Source organism: Ceratotherium simum, chromosome 3 (assembly GCF_057802395.1).
Source record: "Ceratotherium simum simum isolate JZ-2026a chromosome 3, ASM5780239v1, whole genome shotgun sequence".
In the NCBI taxonomy this organism is placed as follows: Eukaryota; Metazoa; Chordata; class Mammalia; order Perissodactyla; family Rhinocerotidae; genus Ceratotherium; species Ceratotherium simum.
The window spans coordinates 41,483,532-41,503,700 of NC_141902.1; the positions used below are offsets into that span (position 1 = coordinate 41,483,532).

Here is a 20,169-nt window from a genome sequence, read left to right on the forward strand (position 1 = left end):
GGGGTTAAGAGATTTTCCTCTATGGCTACTTAGGGGTAAAGTTGGCACTAGAATCCAGGTCTCTTGGCTCCTGATCAGTACTGTTCCAGCTCTATCAGAGAGATTCCTTCAGTACAGAGGGTTAGGAACCAAAGGCATTTTGCCTGTCAAAGAGGAGAGAAGCCTGGGGCAGGGATGCTGAAATGGCCTGAAACTCTTCCTGCCACAGGAGCTACTGGCTGGAGAACTCTATGACCCAGCAATTCCACACCTAGATATATACCCAAGAGGAATGAATGCATTATGTCCACTGAATGACAGGTACAAGAATATTCAGAGCAGCTTTATTCATAATTATCAAAAACTAGGAACAATTTGAATGCCGATCAACAGAAGAATGGAGAAACAAAGTGTGGTACATCTCTACAATAGAGTACTACTCAGCAATGGAAAGGAACAAACTACCGATACATATAACATGGATGAATCACGAAGGTATTGTGCTGAGTGAAAGAAGCCAGTCTCAAAAGTGTGATTCATTATGATCAAAACTAATCTGGAATGACAGAAACCAATCAGTGATTGCTTCTAGGGGTTGGTGGGAGACTGACAAGGGAAGTTTCTGGGGTGATGGAAATGTTCTGTATCTTGATTTGGGTAGTGGTAACAAGGGTACATGGTAACTTTAAGATTTATACACTTTGCTGGATGCAAATTATACCTAAATTTAAAAGAATTTAAAGCTCAGCTTTTTAGGAAAGAGCCAATTGAAGAAGGAAAATGAAGGGTCTTAGAGTCAAGTATGGAGGTGATGTCCCAGGTTGGCTCCTGTGTAAGGTGACCAACTGCTCTGGTTTGCCTGGGACTGAGGGGTTTCCTAGGACAAGAGACTTCCACTACTAAAACCAGGAGAGTCCTGGGCAAACCAGGCCAGCTGGTTACCCAACTTCTATGGAAGTGGAGAATTAAGAGGGTATTTTGGATATCTGGCAGAGAGGCTGGACTCTTAGTCCCAGAGCCCAGGGGCTGCTCCAGCGGGCTCACAGAGGGGCCTGCCAAGAGGTCAGGACAGTGAGTATTGCTGGCCAACATGAGGAACGTCATGGCTGGGGAGGCATCTTTGTTCCTCTGTTACTCCTCAGGGTTCCTGACCCTCTAGGAGCAGGAAGTGGTGGGGGCTGGAGGTGGAGGGAAAAGGCCTTGGAGACTGAGTTGAGGCAGTTGGGCTGTCCAGCTTCTAAGCATCACAGCTTCTGAGCTGGGCTCTGAGGAGATTCTCACTCTGAGCCCTCTCTTCACATCAGGTAACCTCACCCCATCCTCCCCAAAATACCTGGGCCAAGAAAATACCAAAGCAGTACATTGATTTTGTGGAAGTCAAGCAGAGAGATGGGGACCCGTCGGAGCCAAACGCTATTGTATCTCTTCACCTCCACAGTTGTCACAGGCAAGGACTGTCCCCTCCTCACTTTGTCTGTCACAACCTGCTGTTGCTTGAGCTGGAGGGGTCTTCTCTACCTTCTCAGAGTGTGGGACAGATGGAGCAATGAGGGAGAGGCTCTTCCAGCTCTCCAGCTGAGGCCTCAGGTGGATTCTGACAGAGAAACTGCCGGCAGGGCTAGTCAACAGAGGAGAAGCAGAAACCAGGGAAGGCGGGCTCAGAAGTTCTCATAGTGGTGCACAAAGTGGGCCTGGTCCTGCCTGTTGACAAGTTGACAGGCCTTCTCTACATTCTTGGTCATCCCTGGAGGGCCGCAGCTGAACACCCCAATCTTCCGGACCTGTCAAGTGTGCGGGAGGAGTGGTTGCAGAGAGAAGGAGCGACCTGCAGGCTCAAGATGCTCATTCTCCAGGAGGAAGCTGCTTCTCAAGCCTGGCTGGAATGACCAGGGCATTGACCCCAGGCCCTGAGGAGGAGGCTTGAGCAGGGGGCGGGGTCGAGGGGGCTTGAAGCCTTCCTCTAACACTTGATCCCATTCTGGGGCTGGGGGTGGGGGATTCTCCACTCAGGATAGAACTGCAGGGTGCTTGAGGGCCAGGGTGTCCTGGCAGGGGAAGACCAGAGTCCCAGGATGGGTGGGGGTGATACTGACCTGTGGGTGGACCTCCTGCAGGGAGTTGAAGAAGGGCTCGAAGGGGGGGCGGCCAAAGTGGGTGATGGAGCGCAGGCCCGTGAACAGACTCCGGTTCAGCACCTTCTGGAAGTGCCGCTCACAGATGTACTGGGGGAGGGAGTGGAGGAGGAAGGTCACAGTCAGGCAGAGACAGGGTCAGCTCCTAGTCCAGATAGTGGCCCACCCACCCTGCCTGGCCGGCCCTGACGTACCAGCATGGTGGTCCTGAGGTCGAACTTCTCGGCCAGCTGGGTGATGTAGATGTGCACGGACACCAGGCCCTGGCAGTCATTCTCCTCCACCTCCCGGATGATGTCAGCCAGCCACTCAAACTGCCGCTGGGTCCGTGTCACCCAGATGAAGTAGATCTGGTGACACATGGCTGAAGCTCAGAACTCAGCTCAGCTCAAGGTTCCTCCACCCCAGATGCCTTCACCTGAGAGGCTGGGAAGCCCTAGACCACCCACAGACACTAAACCTCTGGCAGGACCCACAAGTCTGATCAAGGGGTCTAACCAACAGATACCAGCAGAGGCCTTCTGCCCACACCTCCTACCCTCCCTCAAATGTTGAGCATCTGGACAACTGGGTATGAAGGGCCTGGGCAGACCCAGTGCTTAGGAGCCAGGGCCTTTTTCTCTTGCTACTCTGCTATGATGTGAGGGCACAATCAGGCCATCTGTCCCCATCTTTTCAAAGAATAAGAGAGGGACACTCACCTTTTTACAGAGCATTTGGCTGCCCAAAGATGATTTGAAGACCAGGTCTTTGAGGATGGAGGCAAAGGGGGTGACCCCAATGCCCCCTCCCACCAGCACTGACACCTCAAACTTATGCCACTCTTGGTGGCCCTCTCCAAATGGTCCATCGAGGTACAGCTGCCAACAGAAGGGGGAAATGAGATGAGCCTAGCCCTGCCCCAGCTCTGAGGCTAGAAATGGGGCTGGGGGGACAGGAAGAAGAAGGATACGGAAGCATCCTAGGCTCTTCTGAGGTACCCCAGCCCTCTCCCAGCCTGGCCTTGGGGTGGCTGGAGCTTCTAGTCTCAGGGTGGGGGAGGAGGGAAACCCTCTGCCAATGCCAGAGGCCCGAAAGTGGTTCCCAGTGTTGGGCACCTTCGGGTATATGGTGTAGCCGTCGCCCTTCGGGGATGAGTAGATTTCCCTGAGGCGAGTGGTCCAGGGCCCTACTGCCCGGATGTGCAGGCTGAGCGTGTCTTCATGCGGCGCGGAAGTCAGAGTGAAGGGGTGGTACTCGTTGGTCCCCAGAGCCAGGCAGGCGATCCGCACCCACTGTCCTGACTTGTACTCAAAGCCTTGGGGCCGCTGGAACTGCAGGTGGGTCACTCCTGGGGGTCATGGGCAGGGAGGGGCAGGGGTCAGAAGGCTTGCTCTTGGCACCTAAAGACTGGCAAGTACCCTGTCCTCTCCACACACCTGAGGCACAGGGAGGGGTCACATTGCCTGAGCAAGTGGGGCTCCCGGGGCCGCCTTCTCTGTTTTCTGGGTAAACCAAGAGCTTGGCTTCTCTGCTCCCCTGTTCTAGCCCTTTCGTCCTCTCTACTCCTTCTTCCCATGAAAGGCCCAGGCCTGATATCACTGTCCTGGATACCAGCCTACCAGGCCAGGGGACCTTGGGTTCCCCAGGGACCATCTTAGCGTTTACGACACCTCCACTGTTTGAGGGTTGCCTTTGTGATGGGCCATATCTGCACACCTACTATACTATCATTTATCTAATTTTTTTCTTTAAATTTGACTTACTTTTTCAATTTGATTTACCTTGACAGGAAATCTTAGCTCACTAATGTAGGTGGAAAACCATCATTATGTGCTCTAATAGAAGGCGTCACATCTTATCAAATTTTAGCTGGATAGCGTTTGTTGCCCGACCACAGCTAAGCTTCAGGCCTGTTCTCTCTTTATTGAAAAAGGGACTTCACAAGTACTGGAGAGTACAAAAGGCATACGAAGACCATGCTGAGACTTTGTCCTTTAGTAATCATGATTGAAATAAAGTTAAAATGAGGTTAATCTTCTTACCATGTGAGTCCTGGAGGTTAGACGGTCCCATGACACCTAAGATCATCTTCTGCCACCCTCTACAGTGATGCAAATCCCCACTTTGGCCAACACTGACTCTCAACAACAGACCCTCGCAATCTGGGCCGTCTGCCTGTCTCTGAAGGGGGGTTATTCTGAGAGAAGGGATGGGAGAGGGATACGTGGTTCCCTGCCCTGCACCCAGGCCACACACGTGGGGGTCTTTCTTGTCCTTAAACCCCTCTGTAGGCACTTTCAGCTGCCTCTTCTCATAGTCACTTCTCACTGTCTGCAAGTCCTTCTGGGGGCTGGGCACAGCCCTGCCTAGGGCTGCATTTGCATCAGGAAAGCTGCAGGGATCCCTGAGAGGCTATCAGGAGTCAAGATGGAGGTCAAGAGGCCTGGGGAGCTGTCTCCCCACATCCCATGAGTTGACTTCTGGTGCTCCCCACCTGGGGTCAGGCCGGGCCTGATACCTGAAGGCAGCAGCTCCGCCTTCACCACGCTGATCTCCACCTTCTTCCGGCTCAGGCTCACCAGCTTGTCCCCCACATAGATTAGTACTGGGATCATGAAGTATATGTAGAAAGTGGGCAACTGGATCAGGGCGAAGCTGCCATGGATGACAAGCTAGAAACATGGCCAGTTAGTATAGCTTAGGCCCAGCCAGTCCCCCTTCCTGCACCTCCCTTGCACAGACACTTCCTGCCTGGGCCCTGGGCCTGGGCTGGGTAGATGGGGATGGCACAGGTTTCAGAGACTGGGGTCTCAGATCTCAGGGTCTCAGTGGGTCCAATTAAGCCTGCTACCACCATGAGTGTTCATCCCTGCCCCATGGCCTGGCCCTGCCTAGAGAAGTCCCTCACCAGCACATAGAGCACAACGTAGAGGTGGTGGGTCAGCCAGAAGCCCCGGAAGCTGTGGCGCCGGAAGTGGTGGGAGGCAAAGACATACATGATGGCCAGGACCAGGAGCAGGAGCACCCCTGACATGCCTGGGGGCAGAGGCGAGGGTCAGAGAGTAGTCTAAGGACCTCGGCCTGGGCTGAGAATACAACAGAGCATTCCCCCCATTCTGCTCTGCTTCCCTGACCTCCCTCATCCCTCCCTGGTCCCCAGAGCAGCTTGCCTGAAGGAGCTGCAGCTGGGGCTTGTTCTGGAGGCTAGAAAGGGACCTATAACCACTATACACAAGTGCGTATTCATGGGAAGATGAAGACAAAAGCAGAAGTCCTCAAGCAGAACCCCAAGACCTCACATACAGCCCCACTCCCTACCTGGGACTGTCTGGAAGAACCACCAGTAGAACTTCTGGGGAACCTTGGACCTGTGGGGCAAAGGCACATGGAGCCTCAGGCTGGGCAGGAGGGGCTCCACCACTGTCACAATGTGGCTGTTCCTGCTGGCCCTGCATACTGAGGTTACTGGGCCTCCAGCCAGATGGCCAGGAATCCTTCCAAGGAACATGGCACCCAGCCTCCCGTAGTTCAAGCCTCTGCTCTCTCAGCAATTCTCCCTCCTGTGTTATCCTGAACTCTCCTACTGTGGCTGACCTTTGCTTCCTTGAGTTCTTGGTTCATACTCTGTAGGCTCCATGAGGGCAGGGCTGTGTGTTTGGCTCACTGCCCTATCCCTAGGCTCAAACAATGTCAGGCACACACTCAATGCCCATTAAGTATTTGCTAAATGATTGCATGTATCTTGGCATCTCTACTCTCTGGCTCCTGGATGGACACATAAGACATGCTCCATAAATGTTTGACCAGTGAATGGCTGGTAGGCTGAGATGGCAAGCTGTGTGTCAGGCACATGTGGGAAAAAGTCTCCAACTTCATCCCCCAAACTCCTTTCCTGGCTAGTCATGGCCAGCTTCCTCTCTGAGGTCAAGAAAGTCACCTCTCAGCTTCCCCAAGGGGGCTAGCTTCTCACTCTCACTCAGTGAGAGAGTGGAGTACCTAGGGCCATCTATTTCATTTCTTTTATACCCTTAGGCCTGCCACAGGTGTCCCAAGGGGGACCCTCCCCAGAACTGACCCATCATTCACAAAGACGTGGGGGAAGACGCAGGCCAGTAGACTGAGGGGACTGACTGAGAAGATGTAGATATTGACCGCGTGGCCAGCACTGTGCAAAACTGCAAGAGACAGACCCTGTTAGAGATGCCACCCAGGGCTGACTCCACTTCCAACCCTGGGGGCTCAGGGAGGAGAGATGGAAGGATAAGGAGCTCCAGTCTCCTCACTGTCTCCCAGAGCTCTCCTAGCTAGACCCGAGGGATGCAGCAATGGGGAGGATGCCTGGGAGCCACGTACTGGCCAGGACAACAGCAGCCATGGCGATCCAGCGATGGAAGTCCACGGCGGCATCAAAGGGCACGTAGCGGTTGAGGAAGGTCTCCCGCAGGAAGGTGATGAGGTTGCGGCACATGGTGAGCAGGATGTAGGAGTACATGAAGGAGATGCTGGCAGCTGTGCCCCGTGACAGGATGATACCCACAAGGGTGGTCTCTGCAATTTCTGTGGGTGGCGAGGCAAAGGCGTAGTCTGGGGACAGAGTTGGGGATGGATCAGCATGGCACGGAGGCCGGGGGCCTGGACCTGAGTCAGAACACCTGGGCTCCCCCATCCAGACACTGAGCAGTGGGAAGAGCCACCAGAACGCTCTGCACTTCCCCCTTCCCACTACCTGCAACCTGGAACTCTTACAGTAAGAACGCTCTGCAAACAGGCCGACACAGATGGCTGAGAAGATAGTGGCGCACATGATGTGCCGCAGGTAGTTCTCCACGAAGCGCTTGTACTGCTGCAGCTTCTGGGCCAGGAAGCCCCGCTGCATCTTCTCCTGCAGTGCCTCCGTGTACAGCCGGGGAGGGGGCACCACTGCCCTGCAGCAATGGGAGGCAGAGTGGCCATAAGATCGGGGCACCCTGGCCTCCCCTAAATGCCACCCCACGAGAAAGACTTGGTGACCTGGCAGGGGTCAGGATGGGCTACAAGAGATGAAAGAAAAAGCATTTTGGGGGCAGACTCCCATTCACTCAAACCTTTACCCCTCATCTGTATTTGCTCCATCCACCCACTCTTCCGTCTCCCCACTACTCCACCTCTTAATCCCCATCTGTTCTGCCCTTCCCTCTTCCTGTTCCCTGCACAGGCCTCACTGCTGTGCCCAAAGCAGGCAAGAGCCAGGAGACCTCCTACTGCCGTCTTGGTGTTGCATCCGGGTGCCAGGACCCTTGCCTGAAGATTAGGGTGCAGACATTGAAGAGTCATTCGACTCCATAGCCCGCCAATCAGGTCAGGAACCAATGGAATTAGACTCAGGATGGTCCCTTCTGTGTCAAGGCAGTGTGGGCAGGGCCCAGAGACCATAAGACTTCTCCCCATGTCTCCTTGTGCCCAGCAATCTGGGAAACACTCACTTTTTGCCAAACCTCTTCTTCAGTCCAGGGCCTCCCGGCTCTGGGGCTTCCGAGGCAGGAAGCCCCCCTCCCTGGGGGCAGGAGCTGAGAAAAAGAAATTGGGGCTTGTTCTCTCCCTATCTTTGCAGCCAGGAGAACTGCCAGGTCAGAGCCCGAAGGGGCAGAAGTGGATCCTGGGATTATCCCTGTCCACAGAACCTGCCCATAAAACTGGTCAGAGAGAAGCAGGCAGAAGAAAGCAAGGCAGAATAAATGAATATGCTCTGCTCATCCATTTTGTAGAATGATTCTATCCTGAAGGAGCAGGCTCTGGAGTAGCAAGGGGCATGTGAGGCAACTGGAATTTGAGCTAGGACCAACCATGCACTAAGAGCTACTTTCAGAGGGCAAATCTCTGGGCCCAGGGGCTGACTCAGCCAGCCCTGCTTCCTTCATTTCTCTGCAGGGGGCCTGGCCGAGGGAACCCCCCAATGCCCCATTTCTGCTCACCGTTCCCCAGGAGTCTTAGCGATGAATGACACTCGACTGCTGATATTTGGTTTAAAGATGTCTCCAACACCTGGAGTGAAGAACAAGAGGCTGGACAGGCTTCCCCACAAGGGCGGTAGGGTGGGGTGGGAGACTGTCCGACCTTTCCCCCACTTCCACTCCTCCAGAAAGGCTGCTGGTACTTGCCAGTGACTCGCTCCAGTCTTGTTCCCCACACTGCCCACCCTGAGCACCCACGGTCCACGGGGCAGCCACTGCTAGTCAATGTGGCAACTCAGTGCAACCAGGAAAAGGGACCCCCTCTGGGCAGATGCAACCTTGCAGATCCTTTGTGTAGAGAAAATAGTGCCTCTTCCTCTGACCAGACACATCCCAGACCCATGAGCATGGCTTGATGAGCAGCATGTAGGCTGGATTTCAGCCTACCCCTCGGCCCCTCACTGGGCATCTTTGTGCGGTGCACACATTGCACGGCTGTATGTGATGCCCTTGATTACACGTGCCTGGCTCTGTACCAGGCACCAAGGACTAAGAGAGAAATAAGACCTGGGTCCTATCCACCAGGAACTCTCATTTTGAAGACATGCCCCTCCCTGACTCTGACCATTCCTCACATACACACCTCCACCTCTACCTTTGATGCAGAGCTGTGTACGGCGGAGCTCGCTGTCATGGTCCCGCAGCATAAAGTGGAAGTCCTCCCATGTCAGCTCCTCCTTGTCCTGGAAGCCCGATTCCCGGAACATGGACTCCACCACCTCAGCCAGCTGGGCCTTGGACAGGCAGTTGTTGGAGATCTCGATGAAGGACCTGGGGGAGGACAAGAGAGAGAGCAGCCTGTCACTGGCAAGGTCAGGTTCAGGCAGGTGCAGGGTGAAGCGGGCCCCAGATTATCTAATGTGGTTACCAGTGACCTGGGAAATGGTATTGAGAAATTGTTCATCCAGCCTGCAGCTGACACTAAGCTGGGTGGGGTGGCCACAGGCTCGAAAAGCAGAACAAAATTGAAAGTGACCTTGACCAATTAGAGAAAGCAGCCCTCAAACAGGGGGGCCTCTACAGCTGGGATGAATGTCCACTTAGTGCAGGGATGTGTCAGGTGTGCCATGGCCCTGTCGCGGGGCACAGACAGCCGGGGGGAGGAGGAAGGAGGCAGTGCAATGGCTGCTGCTTCCTTGTGACAACACCCCTGGGATATGGGCAGGAGTTTCTCCACACTCCATCTGATAGCACCCAGAGGGGCAGCTGCAGCGGTCGTACTCTTAGGTTGTGCTTTGGGACAAAAACAAACCATGCCAGTTTGTATGAGTCCAACAGAAAAAGACCTTCGTGTGCGTGACACAGCAAGCACTGCCATCACATTAAAAAAACACATCGTGCTACTGAGACTGAGTAAGATCCACACTGAGTACAGGACGAGAAGGTGGGAGCTCAGCCCTTGGGGGCAGGGACCCTCGCCTAGATTCCCTAGAGCCCCGCCCAGACCTGGGCCTGCAAAGGCACACCCAGCGACGTATGCACTGCAATCAGCTTCACCCTGGCCCTTTGAGAAGCCCAGGTCCAGTTGTGGTATCTGGACTGTGAGAGGGATGTGGTAGTTAAGGGGAAGGCGAAATCATGCAATGCAGAATTAAAGGGGTAGAAAAGTTAAAAGGATCCGGGTTGTTTTATGCATTGTATTTATTTGTTTGCTCACTTATTTCATCCCATTCAGTTAACTATGTACTGAATGCCTGCTATGTGCCAATCACAGTGCAGAGGAGGTGGATTCAGTGGGAAACAAAGAGAGATATGAACCCTGTCTTTGTGGAGCTGAAGGGGACTGTGTTACTGGAGCAGTGTCTTCAGGAACAAGAAGTCTGTGAGCTAAAAACTGGTCTTTACCAGCACACCACAACCAGAAATGGCTTAGGAAGCAGGAGGAGAGACAGGTTGGAATCTAGAAGAATTCTCTGTGTTTCTCCTCCTGCCTATTGTGGTGATTAATATTGGAAGGGTGACCAAGGTCAGCCATCCTCCATCCATCCATTATGTACTGTGTAAAGCACAGGGTTAGGTATGCTGTGGAAGCGTTTACTAAGATCCAAGGGTATCCAAAACGGGTTAGTGGACTTTTGTTATTGGTCATATTGGTGTTAGCTGTTTTTTTTTAACTGGGGAGAATTTTCTGGCTGGAGTTGACAGTGCAGATATAGACCTTCCTAGAGGCAGGGGCCTGGCCAGAGAAACTTTTGAAGCTGGATGCTCTGCGAGTCTAGGATGCAGTATCTAGGACACCTCTCAGTGCAGATGGCCACATAGCCTCCTTGCCTACCCTCCTCTGATTCGACTTGTTTTCCTGTTTAAAACATCAGGAAGTCTCAGGACTGTAAGGGCCCACTCCATACCGCATCATGGTGAAGAACTCATCCTTGGAGAGGAAGCCATTCCCATCAAGGTCATACATGGTGAACATCAGGCGGGACTTGTCCTCTGGGGAGCCTGGGAAGAGAAAGGGGGATCCAGGTCACCTCTCTGCTGAAAGACCTCTAGCTCCTGGGATGGCCCACCATCCCCCTACCTTTCATGAAGACCACCAGGATGTCCAGGAACTCCCGGAAGGACAGGTAGCCATTGCCGTCTTTGTCAGCCAGAGAGAACATGGACTCCACAAACATGTCCTGGGGCTTGAGGCCCAGGGACTCGGCAAATTCGGCCCTGCTCAGCTCGCACATCAGGGCCTCCCGCACCTTCTGTGAGGAGTCCAGGGGCAGGGTCCCTGCGTCCGCCTGGTCGATGTCCAGGACCTGCACTCGGGCAGCAGCAGAGGGAGGAAAAAGAGAGGTGAGGCCTGGGCTGGAAGAGTTCAGCGACCCCTCACATCTTCTCAAAGACCAACTCAGAAAGGGTGAGCCCTGGTGGTTGCTCCTGGTCCTGAGATATACTTCTGACTTGGGCCTCTGCTCTCCGATAGAGGGGGTGACTGGAATCTCTAGCAGCCAGCCCATTTTCTCCCTGGACCCAAGAACCAGGAGCTTTATACAGTAGAAATGGTGCTGGGTCTAGAGGGGGAAAGGGATGGAAGCAGGGAGAGGCAAACTTTGGGAATGCAAAGTGAAAGAGCCTATACTGGGACAGAAGATGTCACAGACATAGTGGACAGGCAGGAAGAGGCTAGGGATATGTTCTCTTGTCAGTTCAGACAAGGCTGCCATGTGCCTGATTTGGTCTCTGCCCATTGTGCAAAGACTTAAAAAGTCATATACATGTGACTACCATTTGTTAAATGCCTACAATGTACCAAGCGCTTGAGCTAAACACTGTACATAGAACAGTGTTTTTTGAACTTTACAGTGTATCAGAATCCCCTGGAGAGTTCCTGATTCATGGGTCTGGGAGTGGGGGCTGGGGATTTGCATTTCTAATGAATTCCCAGGTGAGGGTACTGCTGATGGTCCAGGGGCCACACTTGGAGAACCACTGATGTAGACTATCTCACTGAATCCTCACAACAATCCAAGGGGATGGATCCTATTTTAATCACTATTTTACAGATGAGGAAACTGAGATACAGAGCAGAGGTGATGTGACTTCCCTAAGGTCACACAACTAGTGAGTGACAAAGCCAGGATTCAGCCAAGGCTGTCTGTCTCCAGCCCATAGAATGGAAGCTTAATTCACTCCATGTCCGGCTTGGTTCCCTCCCACCCCTGGGTAGGTTTCCATCTCCAAAAGGCACAGCCATGGCACCTGGGCAAAAAGGTGTCTGAAGAAGACCTCCAGGATGCGGCCCCGCTGCTGCTTGGTCACAGCCTTCCTGAACAGCTCATTCTCACCCATCTCAGCCATGTCGAGGCCCAGAGTCCAGCGCACACAAAAGCCCTGCAGTTGCTGCACAAAGGTGCCCCGCTCCTCCTCAGAGTTGAACAGCAGCACCTGGGTGGGAGGAAGCCTGTGCCAATGCTCGGAGCTTGAGCTGCTGGTTCAGCCTCCCCTCAAAGGACCTTGGGTTGGAGGAAGGAGAGAAAAGCAGCTCCCATCCATCCAGGTTGGGGCCAGGTGAGTGGCCCAAGGGGGTCAGAGGGAGGGTCAGGTTGAGTCTGGGGACCTCTGAAAGGAGAGCCTCTCCCCCGTGGCTGTGGAGAGGGTGGCCTGAGAGGACTTGCTATGAGAGAGGAGATGCGTGAGGGCAGCCCAGGCTAGGGAGGCGGGATGGGCCGTACCAGGTCATACTCCTTGGGGATCTTGAGCAGCAGGGTGCGGCGTCCACGGTTGCTGGACAGAATGAGGTTGACCTGCTGCAGAGGCCGCAGCTGGACAGTGCGGAGCACAGAGAGACGCCTGTCCAGGACCTGCAGACACCTGTCTGGGAGCAGCTGGATGGTGATGGGATAGCTCGTCTCCCTAGGGCCTGGCCACTCCATTGCTGGGGAAGGGACAATTGGGCAGAGCAGTTCAGCAGAGACACCTAGACCCCTGCCCTCAGGCCAGTTCCACTCTACCAGTCTGAGCAGGCACCCCAAAACCTGGCTGTCCCCTACATCTATAACCTGGCTCTTTCTCCCAGGCCCCCCAACTGCCCCCTCCCTCCCTCCCTCCCCTCAGTCCCATCTCACCTGACACTCCATCTTTAGCTGCTTCCTTCTTCATACTCTCTTTGCCTCTCCTTTGTAGCTTCCTACGCTCTTGGCCCCGGAAATGGGCCACCACTCCAGCAATAAGCAGACTCACTGAAGGGCATCAGAATGAGCCAGTGGGGAGGGGAGCCCCTTGCCTGCAGCTTCACTGGGCTTTGGCTGCTGCCCCTCCCTTCCTGAGGCCCCCGGAGCCCAACCTCAACTGTACCAAGGAACTAGCCCTACAGGTCAGCAGGTAATGAGGGGAAGGGACAGGCTTTGGGGGCAGGGTGGGGGAGAGATAGGAGAAGAGAGATGGGTGAGGGGATGAAGGGCCCACCTAGCGGAAAACAGCAGATAGCCACGATTGTGATGCCAAAACCAGGACCACTGCCTTTGAAGTAGTCAGACACGGTCAGGGGCACACAGTGGGGCAAGCCTTCGGTTGTGAGCTGCCGGGGCTGAGGGCAGGGTGCGCCTGAGGGAGAGGGCACAGAAGGCCTCAAAGCCTGAGGATCCCACTCCTTGGCTAGGCATCTTTCCCCTTTCTCCTATAAAGGACCAGATACCTTCCTCCCTCACAGGCCCACCTCCCTGGAATTTGTTCCCCTCAAAAAGTCCCCTTCCATATCCCATCTCTCAGCACCCACTCCAGCTTGACCACAGGGTGCAGCCTGCAAACTAGTCCAGTCCTTTCTGGGGGAGGTGGCCTAACGCAAGCCTCCCAGCCCAACACAGTAGGGGCTGCCTGGCACCAGGCTCTCTGGACAGCACCAAGTGATCACCCCAACTTTGGTCCTTTCTCTGGTCACCATCGCTTGTGTTCTCCCAGGCCCCCTACCTGGATGCCAGATAAACACATTGGACTGCAGGGCACTGGGGTCCATGTTGGTGACAGCCACCAGCACATCCTGCAGAGTGATGTTTCTGATTTCTGCAATTTCCTCCTTGGAGAACAGCCTAACTTGGAGAAAGCCAGGAATTGTTGGGATGGGAAGGGGATTCAGGCCTCCAGCAACCTCAGGCCCAGGGACTCAAATGAGGAAAGAAACCTAGAGGGAATGGTAGGCCAGCTGGGAACCAAGAGCCCTTGGAGGCTGTTCACAGGCAGAGGGTCTAGGGCCTAGGCTGAGGCAGAGTTTGAGGTGGGGGCAGGCCTTACCCATTCCTGGTGTTCTCAAACCAGTAGCGGTCACCATCCCGCAGCCGCAAAAACTGGTCGAGAACAATGGCACTGAAGAGGGGCCCAGGGTCTCCGTGGCTCTCCAGGAGCCCCCCAGGGAGCAGCTCCAGCCGGGACAGGTCCTGGTTGTACAAAGCAGCTGTGGCCTCCAGCACCTGGGACACCAAAGGAGGTGAAGAGTGTGCGCACGTGTGTGTGTGTGTATGTGTGTGTGTGCTGGGAAGGGCAGCCACTGTTGCCCCATCCCTGGAACACAGAACCCCATCAGCTGTCTGGCTTGCTACTCAGACCAAGCCAGGAGGGGGTCTCCTCTTCCTAGGCAGCCTCTCTCAGTTGGTGGCAAGTCTGGTGGGAGGAGCAGTGTGTGCCCATAGTGAGACCATTGCTAAGTACCATATCCTGTGACCATTGCTACCCAGACTGCCTGGCTCCAATGATAAGCAGCTTCAGGTCACTTAACTCATGGGGAAGGACCCTGCAGGAATTGGACAGTGGCACCCAACCCAGGAGCCACCCTACTGGAATGGTACAATGTAATGGTGAGGAACATACTCTGAGTCAGATGGCTAAATTTAAATCCTGCCTCTATGACTTACGAACTATGTCATCAGTAAACTGGGGAAAATGATAGTATCTACCCTATAATGTTCCTGATGCTGATTAAATGAGTTACATATGTAAAGGACTGGAACAGTATCATCACAGGAAAGCATTAACTGCTATTATTATCATAACTGTTCCTGACCTGGGGGTCCACTTTGGGGTTGAGATCACTCCAGTTCTTCGGGGTCTCCAGTCCCAAGGCCAGCAGGGCTTGACTATAGCTGGGCAACCCCATATCTCGGCCACGTTGGATGCTGCTGGCCACGTAGTCTGTGCGGGAGAACTTGCCAGGTCCAGGCCAGTAATCTAAGGAGAAAAGACAACCAGGCTATAGGTTCAGCCCCTTGAATTGGGCTGTTGGCACTACACCCCTCTCCCCCAGCACTCCCACATGTGCCCATGTTGACCTTGCCTTGGTGTGGGGTCAGTGTCACCCTGGGTGATCAGGGACAATTTTTCTGGCAAGACTCTTCCCCTGAGGCTCAAGACTGTTCTAGTCATCAAGCAGTAGATTCCTGTCCTTTATCTCCTTAACTTCAAGACAGGGCTGGATGGGGCCGGCCCTGTGGCTTAGCGGTTAAGTGCGCGCGCTCCGCTGCTGGCGGCCCGGGTTCGGATCCCGGGCGCGCACAGACGCACCGCTTCTCTGGCCATGCTGGGGCCGCGTCCCACATACAGCAACTAGAAGGCTGTGCAACTGTGACATACAACTATCTACTGGGGCTTTGGGGGAAAATAAATAAATAAATAAAATCTTTAAAAAAAAAAACAAAGACAGGGCTGCATGAAAACCTTAAGAGAACTAAACACCAAGAGATCGGGTGCTACCCCTCCTCCCACATACTCAGATACAGGTAATTTAGAATAAAAACAACACTAGACTGTAAATTGAGAACAAAAAAGTTCAAAGCTCATTGTCTTCTAATAGTTCTTTGCAGTGTCTGTATCTGTGTTCCTGCATTGTAGGTACCCTAGGTCTGCCTGTTGATTAACCCAGCAGGGTCCCCAGGCCCCCCAGCCTCAAGGCCCCCATCCCCTCTGATTCCAGAGCTCACCCCTCAGATCTTCAACCACTATCCTGTCCTCCAGCTCCGAAATCTGGGAGGCCATTCCCAGCAGCAGCTGATTCACTGCCTGGGCACTGTTCAGATTGGGGTTCTGGAAGTAAACAACACACTCAGGTAGGCTCTTGGGCCTCTCCCCAAAGCCTAGTCCCCCTCACTCTGGACCAGCGCAGCACCTCAGGACAAAGGGCCTTTGGCCAGTCCTAGACTCTCTTGAGTCCCCAGGTAATTTTCTGATCACTCCACCCTTCGTCTCCCAATACCCTGGAGCAGCACCACCCGAGAACTGGAATTGTTGCTTTTCCCAGCCTATGTGACAAGACTGACCTTAACCCACCTCCCTCTGATGCCGACCCCAGGCTGACCTCCCGAATCCAGTAGCTATTGCAGACCCTCAGAGCTGGGGAACTGCCAAAACCCTTGTTCAGGATCCTCTGGAAATGACAGCTGGCATTTCTGAAATGGATAATCAAGGATGTGGTAAGGGAATTCAGGGTTCTGAATCCCTCTGAGATGGGGTTGAGTGGGGTGAGGGACTAAGCACCAGGACTGAACCTCCTTGAACAGAGTAGGGATTTGGCAATGTGTGAGGACTGAAGGTAGAGGTTGCTCTTAGTCCACACAGGGTGGGAGGGGAAGGAGGGAAGAGGGTGACCCAGCTACTAGACAAATCCTGTTCTCAGCAACTGAAGTTCAGCCATTAGGAGGAGCTACGGAGATTTCTCTAAGACTGAACCTTCTAACCCAGGGTCCTGTTTCAGGGCCCCAAATTCTGCTTCCCGTCCCCCATGAAACTGTGGAGGTGTATAAAAGGCCCCAGGCCCCCAAGGTAGGTGATTCATCACCTCTGCGAGTGCTGTGCCTCTCCTATGGACCAGCCCCTACCTTACCTCATGTAGACACCAGGGGGCACCATGGTGGAGAAGAACTGCTCCGAGGCCGCCAGGAACTCGGGAGAGATGCTGGGGTCCAGGAAAGGGCGGTACCCTGCCCAAGGGGATAATAAGAGATATCGGCTTCGTACCTCCATGTGCTCCCATCACAAGCACCCACCTGTCTTCTTTCCCCTATAGTTCCTGACCCTCCCCCCTCAGCCCAGGTGTGCCCCAACGCTCTCACCTGTATATTCTGGGGGTGTTTTCCCCAGGAAGCTGGGCAGCCACTCATACAGGGCGATGTTCTGAGGGTCAGAGAGAGGGGAAAGGGGAGGCCAGCGCTGGAGCTGCCGGGCTGGGAGGAATCTGAGCCCAAGGAAGGCTTAAGCGAGAGATGAGGACCAGGCAGCGGCAGTCGTGAGGGAGGCCAATCAAACAGGAGAGGCGAGAAGGCCTGTCCCCCACAAGGAACAGGGGATTGGGGCGGGGGGCAGCTAAATAATAATCACAAGCAAAATCTGGTGTATAAGTAGCGCTTTGCGTCCTGATCCTTTTCAGGGCCTATTCCTAGACGTTAGCTTTCTAGGGAGGGGTGTCCTGCTGGAGAAGGACGTTTCTGGGTGGCAGTTGTCCAAGGACGGAGGGCTCTGCGAGGGAGCGGAGTCTCCCCGGACCAGGACGTGGGGGAGGGGCTGACCTGGTAGGTGGCGATGACCCTCTTGCGCGCGTGCTGGAACAGCTCCTCGTCCCCCCAGCTCGGGTGCTGGCGGGCCAGCCTCTGCGCGCACAGGTTGTGGTAGCGGAACCAGAGCAGGCCCAGCGCCTGCAGGAAGGGGTCGCGGTTCCCTCGCTCCGCCCCGAAAGCTGTGTGCGACGCGGGGACGCACGGGAGGAGAGGCGCGGCGGTGTGACCAAGGGGAGCCCAACCCCGCAGACCCCCAGCCAGGCCTCCAACGAGCCCTGGGCGCGCCCTGCCCGCTCCTCCCGCGCCGCGCCCCTGCCCGGCCCCGCGGCCTCACCGTACAGCCCCTGGGGCCCGCGCTGTCCGGTGGCGGGGTCGGGCGCGGTCCACATGAGCAGGGGCTCCTGCGAGTCCCGGGGGAAGGCGGGGTCGGGTCCCGACGCCAGCTGCCCCCCGGAGAAGCTCCGTAGCTCGTCGCTCCAGGAGTGAGAGGAGCCATAGATGGCGCTGCCGTCCAGCCAGCCCGTCACCTCGTTGGTCTGCGGGGACACGGGGAGGGTAAGCCGGGGTCGGGCAGCTGAGGCGGGTAAGGGAGGGCCAGGGCCAGGCGTGTGTAGGTGGGTGTGGGGGTGGGAGCCTCTCCCCACCCGGCCCTGCCAGGTCCCGAGCGCAGCGCCCCGCCCCGCCTCCTGCCTCGTCTCACCAGGTCCCGGGGGTTGTTGGGGCTCAGTCCGGTCTTGGGGTCCCAGCGGCTCCTCTGGAACGGCAGCACCACGTCCCCGCTCCGGTCGGGGTCGAACACGGGGTCTCCGGGCGGGATGTGGATGTTGAGGAACTCGGCGGGGCAGCCGGGTCTCTCCACACTCACCAGGTCGGAGAGCACGTGGTAGCCTGCAGGCAGCGGGGTGCAAGCTCGTTAAAATCGTCACTCCCCACGGCCAGGGAGGACTCCAAATTTCTCAAGAGCCAAAAGGCAGATTTTCGTGTCAAACTCCGACACCAGCTCTGCGGATTTTCCTATTTTGAAAAATGATGATATACTACCCTCCTCGCCCACGTCATAACGTTATTGTGAGAACCAAAATAAAATAATTAATATAAGGGTTCCCCCAAGCCAGTCCCCCATTTTCTAACAGATCCTGCCTCCCCCTCCCTCTTAGAGAGAAAGAGGTTATAATTGGGAGGAGAGCCGTGGCAGGGGACTGAGCTCCTAAGAACTATAATGGGGGTCCAGTGGCACTCCTGGGTTTGGAGTAAGAGGTAAATGAAAGATTAGGGGAGCTAAAATCCCTGAATCGATACCCCCAAATCTCTCCGAGATGAAGAAAGGCTCGAAGTGCTGCTTGGTGGGGAGAGGAGGTGGCTGGGAGTCTCCAATGGTCTCCTGTGGACTTGCAGAGGGGCCTCAGGGCCCCTCTCAGGCGCTGAGCTAAGCGCCAGGTCAATCCCAGCGTTTTCCCACTTTGCCCTCACCAAAGAAGACCCCCAGCACGGTGCGGTTGCGGAGGGATGGCAGCCCGGCTCTGCCGCGAGTGGCGGCGTCGCTGAGTCGGCGTGGGTTGGGCAGCAGCGGCTCCTCCAGAGCCTGATACACGCCGTCCGCGTAATTGGCTGGTACGAGGCGCTGCAGACGGTAGCCTGCGGGAAGCAGGGAGCGAGGGTCCGTCAGAGCACTCCTTTCCCAGTAAGTCCACAGACCTTGCCCTACTCCTCCCTCAAACCCCCCACCCTCACTGAGGAGACCCTTTCTCCCCGGGGTCTCCTGGCCCCAGGAGTGCATAGGAGCTGGCTGCGCAGGCGGCCGGGCGGCTGGCGGCGCGCTCTCTCCGTGTCTCCGCGCCTGGTCTCCCCGTGCCCCTGTCCTCCACTAGCCACCCTCTCCCCCCGGGGCCACAGGACGCACCTGCAGCGCCACGCTGGTGATGCCTCAGGTTGTTGAACCAGCCGTCGTAGCGCTGCACTTCCCAGGGCAGTGAGGGTGCATTCTGGCTACCTGTGGGTCAGCGAGTCGTCTCCTCAGTGCTAGCCTTCCTGCGACACCCTCGGGGACCGGATAGCCTCGGCCCTTGCTTCTCCGGCTCGCCGAGCGCCCCCAACCCGACCCAAGTGGCGATACCTGCGCGGCATCGGAAGTTTCCAATCCGGAAGAGCCGCGCAGTGATCTGACCAGATCCCACAGCCTCTGGGAGGCGCTTACTTGCCCCTCTCCCTTCCCGCAATCCCAGGGGTACTGGGTGACATCTCGAAGCTAGGAGTGCCTGATACCTACCTGCTGGTTCCAGGGATACAGTCAGCAGAGCTCCCAGGAGCACAGAGGCCAGTGCCTCTGGCCTCGCGAGGATCATGTTGACCCTGCGGCCTGGGGGGTGGGAGGGGATATGTGAGGGACACGGAGCTGGCGTCCTCCACGCCTACAGCCGGCACTGGGGCAGGAGGCTCCGGCTGTTTCCACTTCTGGCGTGAAGCTTTCAGAAGCATCATCCAGGACCCGCACCCGCACGCCACTCTTTTTAGGACACCTGGCAGCCCTGTAGGCACTGACGCTAGTCCCCACTTTCCACCCTATTGAAGAACTAACTCCGACTACAGGAACCCACAGGGCATAAGTCCTCCGGGGCTTGTCAGTCTGGGGCAGGACTTTACCTGCAGTCTCCCAGGGCCCGCCCAAAGCCTCGAATCCCCACCACCAAAACCCCCAGGGACTGCTTCTCCTAGAGGAGACAGGGAAGGGAAGGGGCTAGTGAACTGGGAGCTGGAGACCTGCAGCCCCTCAGAGTTCGCAATGAATGCCTGTGCATGGACACGAGGGATGGGAAGATCAGGCCCCAAGCTCCGGTCCAACCTCTGGTTTAGGGCCTCCGTCGGGGTCAGAAGTCTTTTTTCCTCTTGGAATCCTCAGTCTCCCCGGCTACACTCTCACCCTCCTCTCTGGGTCCTTTGAGGCCAGCTGCGCGGTGTCCACTTAGGCCAGACCAGCGCCGGGTGTGAGCGTCTGGACCCGGGGCTCGCCTCCTTGCTGTGGAGGCGGGGCTCCTTCATTTGCATAGCGACCTCCGCCCCTCATTTGCAAGATCTCTTCCCGTTAGGACCCGGCTGCCAAGCCCCGACATCCGCTGGGCACGC

The 20,169-nt window shown here is 55.8% G+C and overlaps 1 protein-coding gene across 3 annotated transcripts; it reads right to left on the bottom strand.

Annotated features, from left to right (window-relative positions):
* Positions 1 to 301: 301 nt before the first annotated feature.
* DUOX2 (dual oxidase 2) lies at positions 302 to 20,156 on the bottom strand. 3 transcript variants are annotated; one of them, XM_087426721.1, is made up of 34 exons: positions 19,889 to 20,156; positions 19,312 to 19,405; positions 18,950 to 19,035; positions 18,520 to 18,684; positions 17,750 to 17,937; positions 17,384 to 17,585; positions 17,062 to 17,228; positions 16,609 to 16,669; positions 16,380 to 16,476; positions 15,855 to 15,945; positions 15,481 to 15,583; positions 14,568 to 14,731; positions 13,802 to 13,977; positions 13,481 to 13,599; positions 12,980 to 13,117; positions 12,640 to 12,753; positions 12,247 to 12,449; positions 11,774 to 11,959; positions 10,605 to 10,830; positions 10,432 to 10,525; positions 8,679 to 8,854; positions 8,045 to 8,114; positions 7,556 to 7,639; positions 6,840 to 7,018; positions 6,447 to 6,677; positions 6,169 to 6,268; positions 5,412 to 5,461; positions 5,002 to 5,129; positions 4,612 to 4,765; positions 3,209 to 3,441; positions 2,813 to 2,971; positions 2,306 to 2,461; positions 2,073 to 2,201; positions 302 to 1,760 (listed from the first exon to the last, which is right to left on the bottom strand). In XM_087426721.1, the coding sequence occupies exons 2-34, from the start codon at positions 19,389 to 19,391 to the stop codon at positions 1,638 to 1,640; spliced, it is 4,632 nt and encodes a 1,543-aa protein (XP_087282847.1). In that variant the 5' UTR covers positions 19,392 to 19,405; positions 19,889 to 20,156; the 3' UTR covers positions 302 to 1,637. The 3 variants fall into 3 exon arrangements, with proteins under 3 accessions (XP_087282847.1, XP_087282840.1, XP_087282857.1); XM_087426714.1 differs by having other exon boundaries at positions 8,667 to 8,854; XM_087426731.1 differs by lacking the exons at positions 302 to 1,760; positions 2,073 to 2,201; positions 2,306 to 2,461; positions 2,813 to 2,971; positions 5,002 to 5,129 and having other exon boundaries at positions 3,313 to 3,441; positions 8,667 to 8,854.
* Between the last annotated feature and the right edge of the window lie 13 nt (positions 20,157 to 20,169).